At 35.3% G+C, this 23,195-nt stretch overlaps 1 protein-coding gene across 2 annotated transcripts in view; it reads right to left on the reverse strand.

Moving 5' to 3' along the window:
• vil1 (villin 1) overlaps positions 1-22,729 on the reverse strand; it is a 42,330-nt gene extending 19,601 nt beyond the window's left edge. Inside the window, exons 1-5 of one of the 2 annotated variants that reach the window (XM_056465871.1) lie at positions 22,610-22,729; positions 7,494-7,599; positions 4,826-4,900; positions 4,553-4,749; positions 938-1,046 (exon numbers count right to left, since the gene is read on the reverse strand). In XM_056465871.1, coding sequence (XP_056321846.1) covers positions 938-1,046; positions 4,553-4,749; positions 4,826-4,900; positions 7,494-7,571 — 459 coding nt within the window. In that variant the 5' untranslated portion in view covers positions 7,572-7,599; positions 22,610-22,729. Of the gene's footprint in view, positions 1-937; positions 1,047-4,552; positions 4,750-4,825; positions 4,901-7,493; positions 7,600-18,830; positions 18,937-22,609 lie in introns of those variants that run through there. The other variant, XM_056465870.1, reaches the window with a different exon arrangement.
• Positions 22,730-23,195: the final 466 nt, after the last annotated feature.

Raw genomic sequence — 23,195 nt, forward strand, 5'->3', positions numbered from 1 at the left:
GAGGCCAGCAGGGGGCAGTCAATGTGCAGTCTGTGTGAGTCCTAATGCCCCAGTAAAGTGAAGGGGGCACTATACTGCTCAGTGAGCGCCGTCTTTTGGATGAGAGGTTAAACCGAGGTCCTGACTCTCTGTAGTCATTAAAAATCCCATGGCACTTCTCATAAAGAGTAGGGGTGTAACTGGGCCAAATTCCCTCCATTGGCCCTTACCCATCATGCCCTCCCAATCATCCCCATCCATCGAATTGGCTCTAGCACTGTCTCTCCACTTCACCTGTAGCTGGTGTGTGGTGAGCGCACTGGCGCCGTCGCATCATCCAAGTGGATGCTGCACACGGGTGGTGGATTGGGGAGAATCCCCTCATGATTGTGAAGCGCTTTGGGTGTATGACCATACACAATAGATGCGCTATATAAATACACATGACTTACTAGTAAATGTTGAACTATGATTAATAAAGGCTGTATTTTTGTAAAGAATTATTTATTCTTAATTGATGTTAGTAAAAACATTAACAATAACTTGGAACCTTATATATATATGTGTAAATTTATGTATTTTTCATATATATATATATATATATATATATATATATATATATATATATATATATATATATATATATATATATATAGGAAATGACTAATGCAATAAACAAAATTTCACATCATAGCAATTCAGTTTGTGCATGCCTGATATATGTTTATGCAGTTCTTATAAATGTTTTAATTTTTGCCAATTGAATTCCTTTCCTTTTTTCATGTTTAAAAAGGCATGCAGTGGCACTTAAATGTCTTTGAGGTCAACCCTGCATTACGTTTGGTTGTATTGTAGGTTGGTTTTGTGTTTTTGATACGTGGTGCAAAAGGATACTTGCAGACCAGGGGTGTTTATTTTTGTGGCACGTTTAATGTTAGCTGACTGTGGCTGTTCTTACCTCTCCTGCAACCACATGCTTATTTCCCTTCACATGCAGAAGTCTTCGTATGTTGTACGTGTTCGTCTCCACCTGTTTCATACCAGATGCAACTCCACCTTTTTTGTATCTGGAAAATATTTTAAACAAAATGTAATCAGATTTAGAGCTCATCTCAAAACTTATTTTCACATCTCAGAGGCTTACATTTCTTGCAATCTGAAATGAAGAAGTGTTTTTTGCCTCGTCCGCTTCCACATTTTTTAAAGAGAAGTACTCTAAAATGAGAAGTAGCATGTGCTTCCCACGTCGTCTTAAAATAAAGAGATTCAGATGCAGATATTACAAATTAAATGGTAGATACGTGTCATTATGGAAAATATGAGTCAATAATTCACATGAAAGTCAAAATAAAAGTCCTGAAATCCCCAAAAGCAAGAGCAAAACTTTTTTTGAATGTTTTATTTGATGAATTTACTTGTTATTTCATTTTCCTTTGGCTTAGTCTATTTATCAGGGATTGCCACTGCAGAATGAAGCGCTAACTATTCCAGCATGTGTTTTACACAGCAGATGCGTTTCCAGCTGCAACCCAATACTGGGAAACACCCATACACTCTCACATTCACACACACTATGGCAAATTTAATTTATTCAATTCACCTATAGCGCATGTCTTTGGACTGTGGGGGAAACCAGGGCACCCGGAGGAAACCCACACAAACACGGGGAGAACATGCAAACTGCACACAGAAATGTGAACTAACACAGCTGGGACTCGAACCAGCCACCTTCTTGCTGTGAGGCAACAATGCTAACCTTTATTCTGATTGGTTGAGCTGCTTTCAAAGCACTTTTAATCACTCTACAAACAACTTCAGTATTACTGCACCACTGCATCCGCTTGTTGCTGTAGTTTCTTGTAATAGCTATTGCAGCAAAATTAACCATTTATTTTCAGAACACCTCTTTCCCCATCAAAACAAAAGCAAAACTTGTGGGTGAAACAATTACATGAGTGTATGTTGAGGCCCATTGTTTTCGATGTGCTTGGAGAATATTATTTTAGAGTTTTCTATTTCTATTCTATCGAGTTACTTCATTTAATGATGCTTCTTTTCCACAAAACAGCTCTAGTTTAAACTATTACCATACTCTGAGAGATATAAATGTGTGAGGAAATAACGTAGTTAAAAAAAAAAACCAATGCACGATAACAGTTCCAGTTTCTATTTTCATTTGACTTCCACCAGAGGAGGCCTTAGAAGCTTTGAGACTTTGGTGTGAACTTATTTTGAAGGTATTTTTTGCACATTTTGTTGAATATAAATGACTTTGCAACAACTTGCCAACTAAATCTCATTAGAGAATGTCAGCTTAGCATCTGCTGATACTCAACCAACAGACATTGTCCTGACGATAAGAATCTTTGCAAGTGCATGACAACTTACACAAACCCTTACCACACAGTCTATTATTACGCTAACGAGAATTGGTAGGCACGTAGATGCAATGCAACTAGGCCAGACAGAATCTGCAGACATTTTGTGCTATCTCTGTGCATAATTTTGTAAAAAATAACCAGCAGATTTATGCAAAATGATTTTGAGTCTAGAAGTCTAGAGAAGATGAAAACCACACATAAAAAAACACATAAAAATACTATCAAATTCCCATTAAAACCACTTTGTTTGGAAAACAAAGCTACAGCAGTTCTCTCATATAACCCATCCACTAAAAAATAATACTTTACACAATAGATTGTACATAATGGTGGCACAGTAGCTGAGTGGTTAGCACCGTCGCCTCACAGCAAGAAGATCGTAGGTTCGAGTGCCGGGTCAGTGTGCATTTCTGTGTGGAGTTTGCATGTTGGCCCTGTGTTGGCGTGGGTTTCCTCCGGGTGCTCCTGTTTCTCCCATAGTCTAAAGACATGTGCTATAGGTGAATTGGATGAACTAAATTGGCCGCAGTGTATAAGTGCATGTGTGAATGAGTGTTTATGGGTGTTTCCCAGTACTTGGAAGAGCATTCGCTGTAAAACACATGCCGGAATAGTTGGCGGTTTATTCCACTGTGGTGACCCATGATATACAGTATAAGGGACAAAGCTGAAGGAAAATGCATGAATTAAACATCATTTACTGAAACATTTGAACATTATTCAATAATATTACTGATTAATTAATGCAAAAACTGAATAAATATATATTTACACACATTTACAAAAGTAGATGTATAGATTGATTTATGAGTCAAAAAATGTTTGGAAATCTTTTGTATGGGCGTTCTTATAATCAACAAAATGTCTTAAAGCGACCATAAAATAAAGTGAAATCGAGTCTTTTACAGTCACTTTCACTAATTTTAAGTTTGAGCATGACATTTAAATATTTAACTTTATAAAAGTAACATATTGATACATAAAGTCAAGCCTGAAATTATTCATACCCCTGGCAAATTCTGATTTTAAGTTTTGCTTCAAATGAAAATAAAAGCTAAAAATATAGTTATTTTTCCACAATGATGGCTCTTGTACATTGTCTTATTTTTTGAGAGAAGCATGTGTCATTTTTGTACAAAAAAAACTTGCTGATTGAATAAAAGTAACTTTAAGTCAGAATTTGCCAGGGCTATTAACAACTTTGGGCTTGACTGTGGTTTAGTGTACATTTACATTTACATTTAGTCATTTAGCAGATGCTTTTATCCAAAGCGACTTACAAATGAGGACAAGGAAGCAATTTACACAACTATAAGAGCAGCAGTGAACAAGTGCTATAGACAAGTTTCAGGTGTGTAAAGTCTAAGAAGCAAAGCATTAGTAATGTGTTTTTTAATGGTGTAAATGGCTTAGCGATTAAGACACTTGACTGTGCATTGTGTCTAGCATTAACTATTTTTCCATCCAAAGACGCGAAAGAAATGTATGCGCAAAACTGGAATATCGCATAAAAGACGTGCGAATAAAGCAGAATTTTCTTCCAATGAGTCAAAGAGAACAAAATCATCACTTCCTGATTAACTGGCGCCAAATATCAACAGTAAAAACTGAATTTGCTGCGGTAGGAGAAGCTGCGTGAATCTTTTCTTTATTTAATAAATGACTTGCACCTCAGAAGACAATGCTGACACTCAATGAACGTGGTGGTGTTGAAAGCGCGAGATGCAGAACACCGACGCTCTTGACAGTTCTGAAGGTAATTAATAATATAAATAACACTAATACTGAAATGGTTGAGGTGGTTTAGAATGACCAAAACAACATTTCAGATGTTTTCCAATGTGCTCAGCCTGCTAGTTTATCCATTCACACACATTTTTATCACCACATGATCTCTAATAACAAATTCACAAGACTTTTTTTAATGCGCATACTGGAATTTGTTGGGTAAAAGTGTTTCCATTGTAGTTTATGTGCATCTTTTCTTATTGAATAAAAAGTTTATCCTACTCAGTTATGCGCATACGCTTATGAGCATTTTCAAAATGTATGCGCATCTTGGCATTATCAGCCATTTTTTTTGTGCGCATCTCCAAAATTTCCATAAAAATAGGTGGATGGAAACATAACTATTGATTTAAACAACTATCACCTTCTTGTATTAAGGAAATCTTAATCATCAGATGGCTTACATGAGGCCCTGTTTGAAGTATCCTTGAAAGGTGGCACTTTCGTGGCCCTGGGTCTCACGATGCTGCACAGCAACACCCCCTAGATGGTCGTCCATTTGCGTGGTGTAAATCGCCGCTGCTCCCATCTCATCCTGAGAGGTGGACTTGCCCAGCCAATAATGGATGTCATAGGAGAAGTTGTTGCTGGTTTTGTGAGTCTGAAAATGAGCCATATCATTCATCCTTCATTGAACTTTGAGGTTTGACAAACTGAAACGCTGTGCTGATACTTACATAGAGAATTACATAGCTGTCTCCCTCAAAAAACTGTCCGTAGGATTTAGATGGACAGGGCACAAGCTCCATGTTCTGATCAGTGATCAAAGAGAAAACAGGTAGTTATTTTGTTGAACGTGTCTGTATTTAAGAAATTGGAAGCATTCATTTTATAGAATACAGTAGAGATTAATAGTATAGAACACATTTTTTCCAGCGTGAGACTAAAATAGGTTGTAGTAATTTTTATTTAGGTATAAAGCTTGCTATTAACAATCCATTCACTATGACTTGCCTCAATAAACTCTTAATTTCCAGTTTATAAATAGTTAGGTTTGGTTATGGGGTAGTATTTGTATGTAGAAAAATAGATAATGCAGAATATTATTCACTCACCGGCCACTTTATTAGGTACACCTTACTAATACCGGGTTCGACCCACGTTTGCCTTAGGAACTACCTCAATCCTTTGTGGCCTAGATTTAACAAGGTACTGGAAATATTTAATAATATATTTTGGTCCATATTGACATGATAGCATCACACAGTTGCTGCAGATTTGTCGGCTGCACATCCATGATTAGAATCTCTTTTTCCCTCACATCCCAAAGGTGCTCTATTAATATCTGTTGATAGTGGAGGCCATTTAAATACAGAGTGTTTACCTTTCCCTGTAAACCCTAGAGATGGTTGTTCGTGAAAATCCCAGTAGATCAGCAGTTTCTGAAATATTCAGACCAGCCCGTCTGGCACCAACAACCATGCCACGTTCAAAGTCATTTAAATCTCGGTTTGAATTGCAGCAGATCGTCTTGACCATGTCTACATGCCTAAATGCATTGAGTTGCTGCCATGTGATTGGCTGATTAGAAATTTGTGTTAATGAGCAGTTGGACAGGTGTACCTAATAAAGTGGCCGGTGAGTGGAAATATTTTTAAAATAGCAAGGATATAAGCCACTAGTTATAAATGACAATTGGTCCTTAAACTAAAGTGTTACCTTGCTACCTTTTACTAAGTACATATCACTTTTGCTCAAGTAAAAAAGTGTAGTTAGCTCTTCAACTTTTGCCGGAGTCATTTTAAACATGAACATCTGTACTTTAACTTGAGTGAAGGATGTGTACTTTTGTCATCTCTGACTGTAGGTTGCTGAAGGAGCATCTGATAAACATTTGCATTCATTCTGCATGTTTGAGTTTAAGAGGCCCTACTCCTGCTGTAAAAAACTTCTCACAAACCACAACACCTCCACTTTATACTCACTTCTTTACACACTTAGGTCTGGTTTCACAAATGGTGCATATTTTAAGTCAGAACTAGGCCTTAGTTAAAAAAGAGTATTTCAGCCACTATTATTAAAACGGCTGAGTAATTAATTACAGAGTTTTTATTTTTGGGTGAACTAACTCTATGAGACAGCTACATTTTATTTAGGACTAGCCTTAAGCCATGTCTGTAAAACAAGGGTATAGGGTTCAGTCTCAATGAATATAGTGTTCATTGCTTTCATCACTAAAGTGAACTTTGGAACATTTCACTGTCCTAGTTTAGCCTTTTGATTCTTTCTGCTGATGACAGGTTTGGTTGCATTATCTTGTCCTCTCATGCATTTATCTTTCATGGACAGTCAGCCTTTTAATGGGACTGTAGGTTACATCGTAAAGATGCACTATTCTACATTTGGATTGACTAACTTCTCTAGCTATTGCTGAAATGGTCTCTCCTTGGCCCTCATCCCAAACTTTTAAGCGCACAATATGATAATGCCAGTCACTCACAACCCCACTATCCTCGGATGTGGTTGTAAAGTTGCACACACTGCACACAATGGTGCGCGCACACACCAATATGCATGCATAAACACAAGCATATTGACAAGCAAACATATCATATTTATAATAATTTATTTATTTGTTTAATGTCAACATTAACCTCATGTAATGAGATAAGTTGGCACAATACTTGGAGCACAGCAAGTCCATTTTTAGTTTTTATTTAGTTTTTAATTTGGAGAACGCCACTCCACATTCGCCAAAAAACCTCCATGTTCAATCGTGACCTGTATTTATTTTTATTTGTATTTATTTTTAATAAATTAGGTGCCAGAAAGATTAACATGGTGTCAAAAAAAAAAAATTGATACTATTGCCGTGCCGTTAATATAACGTAATCACCCAAGAAGTCTAGAGAAATCCAAAAAATATAGAGGCTAATGCGTTTTTAATTTGTATGTCGTTCTTTAATGCACCTATTAACTACTTTTTTTAATTGTATGTAGGTTATGTATAAAATATGGTAATTTTAATAAAATCACCATGCCCCCCCCCCCCTTTGTGTGAACCCCTCAGGATGTCTCAACCCCCACTTTGGGAACCACTGATCTAGACATCCTGCTTTCAAAGAGTTTCAATTGCTTTATAAAAACTCACTGTCTTAAAATGGCAGTGAAAACTAGAAGGTGCTTATGCAGATAATTCGAGAAATTTCCACCAGGTACCAGATTATCAGCAATAACTGTTAGATATCTTAAAGTCTTCTCTAATATTGATCAAATATCTCATGAAACTTGCTTAAAAATATCACTTTTACTCCTGTTATAGGTTAAGTTCAAAACAGTGATCTTGTAGGTTGTTCTCTAATTTCCATATCCAATTAAGTTGTGCCATCTATCATTCCTGCTTACCTCCACTCTCCATATCTGAAGTCCTGGTGTGGTTTTATTAAGGACTTTGGGAACGTCAGTCTTGACCTCCTGTGGCATGGTGCCAACTTAAGACTCAGGGAAATACCTGGGGAAAGGAAAGAGGGAGAGTTGTATTTGAATACAATGACTGCTTTTTCCTCTAAAATTGAGTAGCATATATATTTTGTGCATGAATTTCTCATGGAAATGTGTATGCATCTAATCTTACATCAAATAGGATTTTACATAGCCCCAAGCTGTTCTTATACCCTGTTTACTTTAATCTACCTACTTATCCGACGTTATTTACTCACCCTTATTTCATTTGAACATAATATGCAGTTATTGTTTACCTAAAAATACCACATTTGATATTACAGTAAAAAGATTTGCAATGAGAAGCAACATTTTCAGTTTTTGAGGTAGTGAAATCAAGCATTTCTTGCTATAATATGGTTGCAGAACTCTTTTGCTTTTTTATTTTTGGCCAAGGCCACATTTACTAATTTCTTTCCCGTTTCTTTAATGTCATTTCAAAGGCAAAAGGTGTGGTCCAAAGTCAGTGCACTTCAGTTCATGCTTTAATAAACCCAGACACTAAAGCTGCAGTTGAACATTACTAACGGAAGAAAAATAGTCAGCCACTCCTGGGAAAGGAAGTGAAACCCTCAAGTCATAGACCTCATGCAAAACTATAGTAAAAATACTACGCCTCCACATCTAGGGCAGATATGGTCAAGTGTGCCTGAGATGCAGGGTGTGATTAAGCATTACAGTCTTTAGCTTTATCTACTGCATTGGGGACAGAGTTCAACCCTGTTACCCGCAAATAATCATTTATATTATATAAGCAGCAAGTCTGCCTTGTTTTTATATAAACATCATTAAACAATAAAATTAATTATGCTTACTTAAGACAACGTATGCAATATATGTTTGAATTATTTATACATTTTTATTTATTTTTTTCTTCATTTTCGAAGACACATTTTTAATGCATTAAATGGGACAAAAGAAATAAGCATAAAGAGGATAAACGTACAAGCACTTAGTATACACATATACTTAATATACATAATATACCTAATGATACAATATACTTAATAATGCTACATACAAACGGCTGAACATGAGTCAGTGTCCAAATATACTTACAACGCTGGTCTTTAGAAGTTGTTAGAAGTAAAAAGAAGTTGGAAATACTTGCACTTAGATTCACTGATAACCATCATCCAGATGCTACTTTATACTCATTACACTACAAAAAATGGTTAGAAAGCGCGGTGAGCAACAAATCTTACAGCTGATCTGATCATAGCAATGTGAATATATTTTCACCATCATTACATCAAATAATTAAAGTCACAAAGTGATTTATGCATTAAAATACACATGTACAGTTGAAGTCAGAATTATTAGCCCCCCTGAATTATTAGCCCTTCTGTTTATTTTTTTCTCCAATTTCTGTTTGATGGAGAGAAGATTTTTTTCAACACATTTCTAAACATAACAGTTTTAGTAATTTATCTCTAATACCTGATTTATTTTATCTTTGTCATGATGACAGAAAATAATATTTGACTAGACATTTTTCAAGACACTTCTATACAGCTTAAAGTGACATTTGAAGGCTTAACTAGGTTAACTAGGCAAGTTAAGGTAATTAGGCAAGTTATTTTATAACAATGTTTTGTTCTGTAGACTATCAAATAGCCTAAATAGCTTAAAGGGGCTAATAATTTTGACCTTAATATGGTTCATAAAAAAATTAAAAACTGCTTTTATTCTAGCCATACTGTGAAAATTTCCTTGCTCTATTAATCATCATTTGGGAAATATTTAAAAAAGAAAAAAATCAAAGGGGGTTAATAATTCGGACTTCAACTGTATCGTTATGTTCTGTAGAAGCTTAGTTAGCGATGTCAGGAGGCTGTAAAATTTTTATTATATTGTGTTTGCTTTGTGTTGGCTGTGTGCATGCTCTCCATCTGTTTAAATACTGCAAACTCTGCGGCTACTGAGGTTAGTGAGTGTGAGTCTTTAACTTCAGATTTAAGTGTATGAAAAAAAAGTAAATATCTATTTATTTATTTTATTTATTTTTTTTATTGTGACTTTATTTATTCATTCATTTTCTTTTCGGCTTAGTCGCTTTATTAATCTGGGGTCGCCACAGTGGAATGAACTGCCAACTTATCCAGCATACACTACAGACAATTTAGCTCACCCAATTCACCTATAGCACATGTCTTTGTACTTGTGGGGGAAACCAGAGAACCCACAGGAGGAAACCCGCAGAAATTCAGGACACAAAAATGCCGACTGACCCAGCCGACGCTCGACCTTCTTGCTGTGCGGCGACAGCGCTACCCACTGCGCCACTGACTTTATTTTCATAACATTTTTCATATTAAGTCTTTTATCCCATTTAAGTCATTTAGGGATTTTCGATGTTATACAGTGTATAAATCAAACATATATTGCATACTTTGTCTTAAGTAAGCGTAATTAGTTATAACTATATATATATATATATATATATATATATATATATATATATATATATATATATATATATATATATATATATATATATATATATATATATATATATATTTATTATTATTATTTTTCTTATTTATTTATTTATTTATTTATTTATTTTTAAGTGTATTGGTTTATTTTAAAATCAAGATAAATGAGCTGAAAACAAGTCTAAAACATTTCATTCTGATTACAAAAATGGTTTTAAATTATATATTGAATGACAAAAATGACTGAATAGGAAATATGCTGGTCACACTTTACAATAAAGTTTTATAAGTTAATGTTAGTTAATGTATGTACTATTTGTACTTGTACAGCATTTATAATCATAGTTCAACATTAAATTGATTATTAAAACCCAAATTCATACTTGCTAACATTAGTAAATGCACTGTTAGTTAACATGAACTAATAATGAACAACTGTATTTTCATGAACAAACACTGTAATAAATGTGTTTTTCATTGTTTGTTAGGGTAAGTAAGTAGATGCATAAACTAATAAACGTTAACTAATACAACCTTATTGTAAAGTATTACCAATATATTTTACTAAACTAGTAGGTATTTCAAAATGTAACCATAAAGTATTTTGATTATATGAATAGCATCTATTATATATATACTTTTTACGCCGGTATTGTTAAGTTCTGTAGAAACTTAGTTAGCGATGTCAGGAGGCTGTAAAAATTTGATTATATTATGTTTCCTTTGTGTTTGCTGTGTGCATGCTCTCCATCTGTTTAAATACTGCAAACTCTGCGGCTACTGAGGTTAGTGAGTGTGAAAACTATGGCTTTTCATCTTGAAGAACTGACAATATCTTTTGTTTCCTCACTTCTATATATGGGTTTAATTGATTTAAGGAGAATGAAATTGCTTGGTTACTATCATTCATTTCTGTGATGTTGTTTTGAACGAATTAAACAGGAAGCTCCTGTCATCAACTGCTCTTGAACGGAAGTCTTTCAGCCAATGACACAAACATTCACCATCATCTCATCAAAGTTATTAGCCCTCCTGTGAAAGTTTTAAAATAATTTTTAAAATAAAAGTGCTGTTTGACAGAGAGAGGAATTTTAGCACATTACTGAACATAATAGTTTTATTAAGAAATTGGAATTTTGTCTTTGCCATAATGACAGTACATAACATTTTTTTCTAAATATTTTGCAAGATAGGGGCCTCACAGTGGGGCAGTGGGTAGCACAATCGCCTTACGGCAAGAAGGTTGCTGGTTCGAGCCTTGGCTATGTTAGTTGGACATTTCTGTGTGGAGTTTGCATGTTCTCCTCATGTTGGCAAGGGTTTCCCCCACAAGTCCAAAAACATGCGGTACAGGTGAATTGGGTAGGCTAAAAATGTCCGTAGTGTATGTGTGCGAATGAGTGTGTATGGATGTTTTCCAGTGATGGGTTGTAACTGGAAGGGCATCCGCTTTGTAAAACATATTGGCGGTTCATTCCGCTGTGGTTACTCTAGATTAATGAAGGGACTAAGCCAAAAAGAAAGTGACTGATTGAATGATTTTTGCAAGATACTAGTAATCACAATACAACTTATAGATTTATCTAGGTTAATTATGTTAACTCAACAAATTATTTTAATTTGGTAAGTATTGCTCGTTGGCCAATCAAAAAAAATCATATCTTAAAGGGTCTTTTCACTGAAGAAAAAATATTATAGGAAACACTGTGAAAATTTCCTTGATCTATTAAACATAACTTGGTATCTTTAATAATAGATTTATAGATGTATAGATTTTGCCTATACACATACACGGCTCTATTTAAAATATATATTTTGTCACAATCAGGGGGAATTAGGTACTGATGTGTCTGAGGTGCAATATAGAAATTGTAGTTCATTAAAGTTGCATATGTGTAGTTCTCCAGCGAAATAGCCTATGCAAATTGCTGGAGAACTACACATACAGTTAAGGTCAGAATTATTAGCCCCCCCTGTTTATTTTTTCCCCAGTTTCTGTATAATAAAGAGCAGATTTTCTTCAACACATTTCTAAACATAATAGTTTTAATAACTCATTTCTAATAACTGATTTATTTTATCTTTGCCATGATGACAGTAAATAATATTTTACTAGATATTTTTCAAGACACTTCTATACAGCTTAAAGTGACATTTAAAGGCTTAACTCGGTTAATTAGGTTAACTAGGTGGGTTAGGGTAATTAGGCAAGTTATTGTATAACGATGGTTTGTTCTGTAAACTATTGAAAAAATATATGGCTTAAAAGGGCTAATAATTTTGACCTTAAAATGTTCACAAAAAACTGCTTTTATTCTAGTCAAAATAAAACAAATAAGACTCTCTCCAGAGGAAAAAGATTATCAGACATACTGTACAAATTTCCTTGCTCTGCTAAACATAATTTGGGAAATATTTAAAAAAGAAAAAAATTCAAAGAGGGGCTAATAATACTGACTTTATCTGTATACCACTTTAATTAACTACAACTCCCGTTATGCACCTCAGACACACCAGTTCCTGATTCCCCCTGATTACACACACACCTGGAAGCTCATGATGGACTAATCAGATGGACCATATAAACAGTACACACACATACAGACTTTGCTGAGTCTTGTTCCCCGGTAACATTTCGAAGCAATTTCCTTGCCTTGTTCTTTCATGGTTTTTGATCTTTGCTTGTCTTGCTGCTTGTCCCAACCATTCGCTTGTTTTGCTTTTGTCATGATCACTAGCGATTTCCATAGGCTAGATCGCTGGTGATCATGACATATTTTAAACTTTTCAGATCCTTTAGAACACTTAATATTTGTTTTATTTTAGTATATGACTATCCCATTTCTTTCTAATTTAAAATACAGTTGTAATTTTTTTCCTTTTTGTTTTGCATTTAATAACAAAGAAGGTGTCATGTTTTCAAATTAACGTTTATTTGTAGACAACGTAAAACCAATATTTTAAAGGGGTGGTTGACTACGATACCATATTTTAAAGTTTAGTACATGTGTAAAATAGCTGTGTGAACATAAACAACATCTCTAAATGCAAGACGCTCAAAGTACAATGCAAAGGGAGAATCACAGCACATTATGTTAACTGACCAATCAGAGCCTCTTAAGGGCAGGCCTTTCAGAGGAACTAAGAAATATGACTGTTGTTTTCATGTTAGCTGTGTAGCTGTATATAATCAAAGTAAGATATGTTAAAAATAATGTGATTTTTTTTTTTTTTTTTTTTACAAATGAAGCATGAGCACACATTGCTTTGCATCTTATAAACACAACCAAGCCTTAAGATTACACTCTGGACCACCCCTTTAAACAAAAGTTAAGAAATCAATATTTATACGAATATACCCTCCAACAATACAGGAATAATCAGATTTTTAATCACAACAAATAAAATAAAAGTGCTCTTCTGGGGTGTGTTTCCCAAACAACAACATAACTCACAGCTGAACTATTATAGTACGATGCACTGTTTGGGACAAAATGATGTAGTGACGAGTGTTTCCTAAAACCGTAGTTTCTATGTTGCAGATTCTTTGTTTGAACTATGTTAGTTAAAACGTAAAGTGTCCATAATGACGCTCTGAATGGGGTGGAGTAACAACTTCCCAATAACTTTTTTGTGCAAACTGTTGTACACGAACATTTTAGTAAAAACATGCACTCATTTCCCATATTAATTGAAATGTATGTAAGCGCCACATACTGTATAGTGCCTGTATAGGGCACGTATAGGGCACATATAGGACCTCCTTTATAAATATTATTCAGAATATGCATTATTGTATTCTAAAACATAAAACCACTTACAAAAAATAACACATATTCTAATCTCATATATAAATCATCAAATAGGCTATTAGGAAATAAAAAAACTATATCTTAATAATAATAATTAGTTATTAATTAATAATATATAATTTAAGAATTCTTAAGTAGTTGAGCTTTAGAGAGGTAATGTAGATTCTGCTTTCCATGGGTCACCTACAGCTTTCGTCATGAGCCACAGCTGTGTTCAAAATGGCATAAAGATTTCAAAATACACTATGAAGGGAGCGCAATCGTAAACATGAAGATCACTCAAACTGAACTGTAAAAAAATACTTTGAAATCAAATTACTTGTAAGAGAGATGGCTTTATTTATTTATTTTTAATCATTCCGACTTTAAATGTTAGAATGTTCTAAATGAATAGGGCTTAGGGGGGATAACTGGGAATAGCACACAACCAGGAACTAAAATTTTACCCAGCTAGCAAAATTCATGTGGCTCAAATCCGGCCCACACCAGACACTTACACCAGGCCCACTGACCCTATTCTGGGCCACAATTTGCTTTTATTCTGGCCCAGATCTGGCCTACACCTTACACTGTGGCAAAGTACAAAAATCCCAGCATGCATTACAGTATGAATACATTATATGGCTTATTGATGCTACAGTTTTCATTATTTGCTTTTGATTCTGCTGTTTGTGTTGTTGATTTTGTCACTTTTAGTATCCTGTTTGTGAGTTTTGTTCATTTTGTTAATTGTCACCGTTGTTGAGGTTCATATGCTGATTATTTATGTCTCTGGGAACAAAAGTTCAACCATAGAATTTTTTTAGCTTATAAACCTTCATAATTCTGTGTCATGTGCAAGCATGTTATTACATTACTTTTAATAATGGATTAAACATTGGTTAACATCAATGAATTGTATTATTTGATAACAGGTTGTGCCTCACTTAATTTTATTGTTGTTTTTTTTATTACTTGACTTGTTTGCTGTAATGAATAAACTTTTCAAGCAAAGTTCTTAAAAGTTACAGCAGCCCAAAAGAAAATTTATATTAAGAGGTTCAGGGCTATGAGCCCAACTAAAGCAAACACTTTTCTCCATGATGGTGACTTTAGTCTATATGGTCCACGTATGTTTTAAGATAACTGGGCCACATTTGCCATATCTTCTCTGGGCCGCTTTAGGCTTACAGCCACATTAGCCAGAGCTAACTGTGCCAAATATTTGCCAAAAGTGACCCACATTTGTTTTAGGATAATTCTGCCACATTTGCCAAATCTCCTCTGGGCCACTTTAGGCTCAAATCCACATTAGCCATAGCTTACTGTGCCGAATATTCACCAAAAGTGGCCCACATATGTTTTAAGATAACTGGGCCACATTTTCCATATTTTCTCTGGGCCACTTTAGGCTAACGGCTGCATTAGCCATAGCTTACTGTGCCGAATATTCACCAAAAGTGGCCCACATATGTTTTAAGATAACTGGGCCACATTTTCCATATTTTCTCTGGGCCACTTTAGGCTAACGGCTGCATTAGCCAGAGTTTACTGTGCCGAATATTTGTCTAAAGTGGCCCACATATGTTTTAAGATAACTGGGCCACATTTTCCATATTTTCTCTGGGCCACATTACGCTAACAGCCGCATTAGCCAGAGCTTACTGTGCCAAATATTTGCCAAAAGTGACCTACTTATGTCTTAAGATAACTGGGCCACATTTGCACCTACACATGTGAGCCAACTTAGGTTTAGACCCAGATTACCCTTAAATGACTATGCCATATTTTTGCCAGCCGTGGCCCACATTTGTCCTCCGTCATTTGGGCCAAATTTATCATTTTCCACACAGGCCACATTTGGCTCACATTTAGATCACATTTTGCCTTAAGTGCCAAATCTTTTCCTTAAATGGCCCATATATGAATTAAAATCTTTGGCCCCCCTTTGCCATTGTACAGGTGGGCCACTCCAGGCTCACATTCATTTTGTTTGGGCCGAAGGAAGACCACCAGTGCCGCATAACTGCCTAAAGTGTCCCACATTCATATGCTATCTGGGTAACTACAGCTATAGAGGTGTAGTTGCAAACGTACAAGTTTGCGAAGATTCGTTGGAACAATAGATTTGGGAAACCCCAATCGTTTGTAAAAATGGAATTTGCAACCTTAGTTGGTTTTTGGAAACGCACCTCTTACCAACTGTCATTTTTTAAACAAAAGTTGTCAAGACATGCTATCAAACCCTTTATCAAAATAAAACCAATATTAGCATTTGAGAATGCTCAAGTATAATGTGTGTGAATGTCTCCAAATAGTTTTGTTAGTACCCATGTAAAAACTCTAATCATGTACAATAATATCGACAAATAATATCCACCCATAACGCATACCCACCCTATATGTATATCTATCTACACACCCACCATAGAGGATCATTCTCTGTTTGCATATCCCAAATTATGAGCTTGCTTATCAACATCTTTTTTATGTTTGCCTGGTACCTTGTAGCGTAGATGTTGATATGGCGTGATAATACAGGTGACTCAATCTCTCCTGTTTGATTGGATGGTTGGGTTTTATTATGGGCTTGTATTGCTGTCTCTAGTGTTAGCAGATTGCTCCGACCTAAAAGCCACTGATCACAAACCCTCTGCCCAGTGCAAAGGTTCATATTTCCTAACTAAATTCTAAAAGTTGTCAGTGCAATAATGTCTTAACGGCTCCACTCTGCTGTTCCAATTACTGTACAGCGGCCTATCACAAATTATCTGCTCTCCAGTATTACTCAATGTGGTGTGTCAGAGCAAACAGGAAAGTGTGCAGAGTTTTTATGTAACCGTCCAGTGTTTGATCAGGCTTGACAGTATTGTGTACATGTCTCATCTCCACCTCCTTCTCTATGATTAACCTTGATTAATATTCATGCTGTAAATTGTCCATCGGGACCAGTCAAATGTTCTGTTGCATATTAAAGCATCTAGATACGTCATGTTGAATTGTATGGATTTAAAATGTACAATGCAGAACAAACAGCACGTTATTCAAGCCATCAAGTTATCTACTTATCAAGGCTTTGATAAGTAGCCATTCACCAAGACATTGAGTTAAATTGGCTTGAATTTTTACAATAAATAACAGCAGACAAGACTTTGTTCAGCAATTAACTTTCTCTTTTATTCGATCCTGGATCACAAAAGTTGCACTGGTAAATGTTTGGGAATAGCCAAAAATATGTGTTTTATGTAAATAACAAATAAATTATCAGTCAAAATTAAAAAAAATTATTTTATTCCGATAATCATTCGAATATTAAATATTTTAATAATTCATTCATTCATTTTCCTTTGACTTAGTCGCTTATTTGTCAGCGGTCACCACAGCGGAATGAACTGCCAACTTATCCAGCATATGTTTTACGCAGCGGATGCCCTTACAGCCGCAACCTAGTACTTGGAAACACCCATACACTCTCACACATGTGCACTCGTATACTATGGCCAATTTAATTCATCCAATTCACCTATAGCGCATGTCTTTGGACTGTGGGGGAAACTGGAGCACCCGGAGGAAACCCACACCAACACGGGGAGAACATGCAAACTTCACACAGAAATGCCAACTGGCCCAGCCAGGACTTGAACAAGCGACCTTCTTGCTGTGAGGCAACAGTGCTAACCACTGAGCCACTGTGCCGCCTTTATTTTAATAATAATATAACATAATAGCCTTGTTATTCGAAGACATTTAGTGTATTTATTTATAGAAATCTATGGAAACATAACTTTTCATTAGTATGGAATTTGGACAACTTTAAAGGCGATTTTGTTTGTATTTAGATTATTTTTAACCCTCAGACTAAGATTGCCATATCCAAACAAACCATACATCAATGGAAAGCTTATTTATTCAGCTCTCAGATGAGGTATGTCTGAAAATTAACCAAACATGTAAAAAATTGACACTTTTTTTGGATCATGTGTTCCATGGTCACATTTGGTTAAAAATTGATTGATGTTGATATTTCAGAAAATATTGATCTCACGAGGAAATTATATAATAACTATTATAACTATATATTAACTATTATAACTATAACTATTTTATGATTTGGCAGAAAAGTGGCTTTTTCATAAGAATTCCTACACTGCAAAACTTATATAATCATTTAGTCCTGACAACATTTGTTTTTAGGTGATTGTAACTTATTAAACTAAGTTAATCATGTTCTAACTTAATTTGATAAGTTACACAAGCAAAGTCAGTTTAACATAATATGTTCAATGGACTCATAAGGTTAATTTGATTCAGCTTTAAAAAAGACAACCATGATTTTTTTACAGTCTATCACTTAATTTGTATGTAAATGTACCTTTTTTAAAACAAGGCGTGTCCCCCAAACCACACCCCTAAACCCAAACATCATTAGTGGCGTAGCAAATAGTTAAAAAATATACAAATTAAATTGTACAAATTCATTTAAATTAGCCATTCATAACTCAAAAGTTAAAAATTACAATGAATATGCATTGGAATATATTACAAAACATGATGCCATTTGCTGTAAATAAATCAGTTAGTTGATTCAGTTGATCATGAAATGTTTAACGTTAGACAACAACCCAAAGACTACAGTTTGTCTCAAATTTTAAATAACATTTTCATATTCATTAATTGTATTATTATGATATTTATATTCAATTTTCAGCTTAGTCTCTTTATTAATCATGGGTCGCCACAGCGGAATGAACCGCCAACATTCTTATATACATATACTGTATATATATATATATATATATATATATATATATATATATATATATTTCAAATAAGAAGCTCTGCTGCATTACAAACCAAATTTGCCAACAGGTATTTCTTTACTTTTTTCTTCTTTTAACTTACAGGGTCACCTTTTCCAGTCTTCTTAGCTAATGAATCACTTTAATAAGCATCTTGAAAAGCTAAAGGTCTGTTTCAGCACAGTAAATAAAGTGAGAGTAAGAGGAACTCACCTGCCACTGGAGCAATAGAGAAGGAAGCAGCCAGGTAAAGGTGCTGCTGGTTCAGACAGTGCTGGAGACTGTATAACTCTCTCTCTCTCTACTTTACAACCCTTGCACTTTTTATCTCTCACTGTGTTCATTCATTCAGGCCCATATATGGCAAGAGCAGGTGATATGCATACAGGTGTGTCATATCTGTGGTTACATGAAAAAGTCGTTCATCTCGCCCCCTCCCCAGTAGATGTCTCTGAGCAATAGAGCGATACAAATATATTTGTTTACCTCACCATCCCCAGCCCATCTGGTGCCACACATGGTAGTCCTTTGCATTTTACAGTGATGTGTTGAAATGACAGTGTATTAAATGCACTGTTGCATTATGTATATAGCATCATCTCAAGCAAAAGTAATTGTTTTCCAGGAGGAGTTAGTCAGCTTTAGAAATTTATGAGTTACACATTCGCTTTAGCTCCGTGTATCTCATATCTTGATACAATGAAACAAATGTACATTTAAGAGGAAGGAGAGGCTCAGAGGCGTATCTAACTATGAGATAACGGCAATACGCAAGATGATATATGTCAGCTAATATGATAGCAAAACTTTGGGATAGTTCACACAAAAAGACAAATCCTGTCATCATGACTTTTCAAATCTGTACTATTGGTTTTATTCTGCAGAATACAATGAGATCCAACGATACAACGTTGTTTTGGACCCCACCAACCATTTTAATGTAGAAAAAGTGTTGGAACATACAGTAATTTATTTATTTATTCCTTCACTTTTCTTCAATTGGTGAAGTCGCCACTGGCTTGTTTGGTTTGGGACTTGTGAAGGTGCACATCGATGGATTTGCTCTTCAGTGTTTCGACTTTCAGCAGTGAAAATTAAACCACACTGAACTGAACTGAACTGAACTTCAACTCTGAAAACTGGACTGACACTGTTTCAGCTTACTAGAACTTCTATGTTAAACTGCTTTGACACAGTCTGCACTGTAAAAACGAGTTACATGAGGGTGGATAAATTATGATTTTGGGACAAATTATTCCCATTAACATCTTTTTGAACCCCTATAATATTATAAGTCTTTTATCGTGACTTCTAGAAGAAAAAAAAAATCCTCAAACCAAAACAACTGAGATTTGCAGCTTTAATACAAAGTGTTAGAGAGTATGCTCTAATCTGGACTGGAATGCATTACTGGTTAACTCTTTCACTTCCACACTTATACATCCTTTAATACAGAGATGCCCAAAGTAGGGCCCACAGGCCAAAGCTGGCCCATGGTAACCTTTTGTTTGGCCCGCCATCCCATCTGAAAAGAGATGGAGAATGATGGGGAGCTGGTTGGGCTGAATGCCTTTGACAGAGATCATCATTTCGAATTTAATGTATACCCTTTTGGTTCTTTGTTTAATTGAGCAGCTACAAAAAAAACAACTAAAGTTAAATGTTTCATATGAAACAGACTTTTAAAATGTAAATATAATCACTTGACAGATAGAGGACAATGCACAAGGCAAATCAAGGCAAAGGCAGGAGCAGCTCGACTAGTGTATTTAGTATTGAGCTCCATTGTGTAATAAATGGGATTGTTTACGTTTTTACTATAAGTTGATTATAAAACTTTAAAAAATATACCACATCATCATTTAATATGTTTTAAAGCAACTTTTCTAGTTATTTTCAATTAATAAGCAAACAAATGAAAACATTTTATGCAATACGTTTTGGTATATTTAACTTTTTTGGCCCTTTATAAGAAAATGTTTGGACACCCCTGCTTTAATAACCACCAGGCACTGAATTTAAAACTCTCATGATGATGTCAAGACCCAACTGAATAAATATTTGTGGGCAAATATCTATCTATCTATCTATCTATCTATCTATCTATCTATCTATCTATCTATCTATCTATATATATATATATATATATATATATATATATATATATATATATATATATATATATATACCATGTATAAACAATGCCTTTTATATTAATGTGTTAGAGCAGATGATAAAGGAAAAGCAACCAACATACAAGTGTTATTCACTGTAACATTCAGATTTCTAATACAAGTCATGACAACTATTTTTTTCTTCATTCATTCATTCATTCATTCATTCATTCATTCATTCATTCATTCATATTCTTTTCAGCTTAGTCCCTTCATTAATCAGGGGCCGCCACAGCGGAATGAACTCCATCTTATCCAGCATATGTTTTACACAGCGGATGCCCTTCCAGCTGCAACCCATCACTGGGAAGCACTCATCCTCTCTCATTCACACACGTACACTACGGACAATTTAGCTTATCCAATTCACCTATAGCACGTCTTTGGACTGTGGGGGAAACCGGAGCACCCCGAGAAAAACCCATGCCAACACGGGGAGAACATGCAAACTCCACACAGAAATGCCAACCGACCCAACCGAAGCTCGAATCAACGACCTTCTTGCTGTGAGGTGACAGCGCTACCCACTGCACCACCGTGCTATTACTGTTTTTATTACTTTAAACAATTTAATAAGTTATTCATGTTTCAATGTTCTGGTGGCATGGTGGCTCAGTGGTTAGTACTGTCACCTCACAGCAAGAAGGTTGCTGGTTCGAGTCCCGGCTGGGCCAGTTGGCATTTCTGTGTGGAGTTTGCATGTTCACCCCGTGTTGGCGTGGGTTTCCTCCAGGTGATCCAGTTTCCCCCACAGTCCAAAGACATGACATGCACTATAAGTGAACTGGGTAAACTAAATTCACCGTAGTGTATAAGTGAGTGTGGGTGTTTCCCAGTACTGGGTTGCATTCGCTGCGTAAAACATATCCTGGAGTAGTTGGTGCTTTATTCTGCTGTGTCGACCTCTGATAAATCAAAGACTAAGTCAAAAGAAAATGAATGAATGAATGTTTCAATGTTGCTTTTTAAGTTCTCTGAATTGCAACTTGACATTTAAGAGCATTTAATTGATGCAAGTTGAAATGACTTAAAAACTGAAGGCAACATGTTTGCAGTTTTGCTTTTGGTTTAAAATTTTAAATGGTATAATTATTGTGTTTCTATTTGTAATATTTTATCATTTATATCTTTACTATGACAATAAAATATGAAAAGTAGTAATAAATAACGAGTGGGTGTGGTGAAACTTTTGACCTGCAGTGTATCTTACTATACTCCAAAGTCCATTCGTAAATTACTAAAATGAATCAAGAATGCCATGGCAGTTGGATAAAAGATTTAAAACTAAATAGTCATCATGCCAAATGTTTCTTGTGGAATGATCTACTTTGGTCAGCTCCCTCAGCACTTGATTATGTCTATTATTGCTTTGATTTAGACCATCATTTTTGTGAGTTTTTGGCATGTGAAGTAGGTTACAAAACGCCTTGCCTGCAATGAGCTGGCTGGATCTTTTGAGAGTTAAACAGACCATCAAAACTGGGTTGCTGATTATTAGTGAGATGTACAGTGGCCCACTGTTAGTCTATCACAGTCGGCACTGTTTGCTCCAATCCTTTTGGAGCCAAAAGTAGAGCCTTTGTGAATTATGAAAGATGCATGGGAAACAGAGCAAAATCATTGTGGATTTACAATTTTCTGACTCTGTTAACCAGGAATACACATTTCACCATGATACTTCATCACAAATAGGTTGCATAAAATTGTGCATTTAATAAAGCGAGTATATTATAAAGCGCATTATAAATAATCTGAACGAAGTAGTTCGTTTTTTTCAATAGTTTAAATGACTGGGCATTACCAGCAAATGTTCCCTACCTTTTTTTAGGGAGTCTGTCCTTGGTAGCCGAATGTTAGGCTCCGATACTATCTTTTGACTTCCAGATTGTGTGTAGGTGAACTTCAGCCTCCAGAAAGCAGCCGCTCCCCTCTCCTTCCTCCAACTCATTAACTGGCTACCAGTGCTTCGGTTCAAACTCAACCCCTTCTCTTATGTAATCCATTACACACGTTAACAAGGCGTTAGTTCAGCTTCATCAACCTGCTTTTGTGAATGTGTCGCAGCAGAGTGTGTTAGGCCTCAGTGGAGGCTGGCCTTCAAGCATGCTGGTTTGAGTCTTCAAAAAGGATAAATTACAGGCAGAAAGAAATCTGGTCAGAGAGTTTCAGAAGGCAGGGCTCACATGCTTTCATGAACTGCAGATTCAAGGACTTTTAAAGCATCATTCATTTGAAATGAAGCACCTTTTTAATTTATACCACAGTAAATGTAGTAGGGTTGTCGCGATACCATTAATTCATCTTATGATTCTATACCAGCTGAAGTATCCCGATACCAAGTAGTATTGCGATACTTAATTCATAATTCAAATAATAAAGAAAATTGTCAGAAATACTATATTTT

Source organism: Danio aesculapii, chromosome 9, assembly GCF_903798145.1.
Source record: "Danio aesculapii chromosome 9, fDanAes4.1, whole genome shotgun sequence".
NCBI lineage: Eukaryota > Metazoa > Chordata > Actinopteri > Cypriniformes > Danionidae > Danio > Danio aesculapii.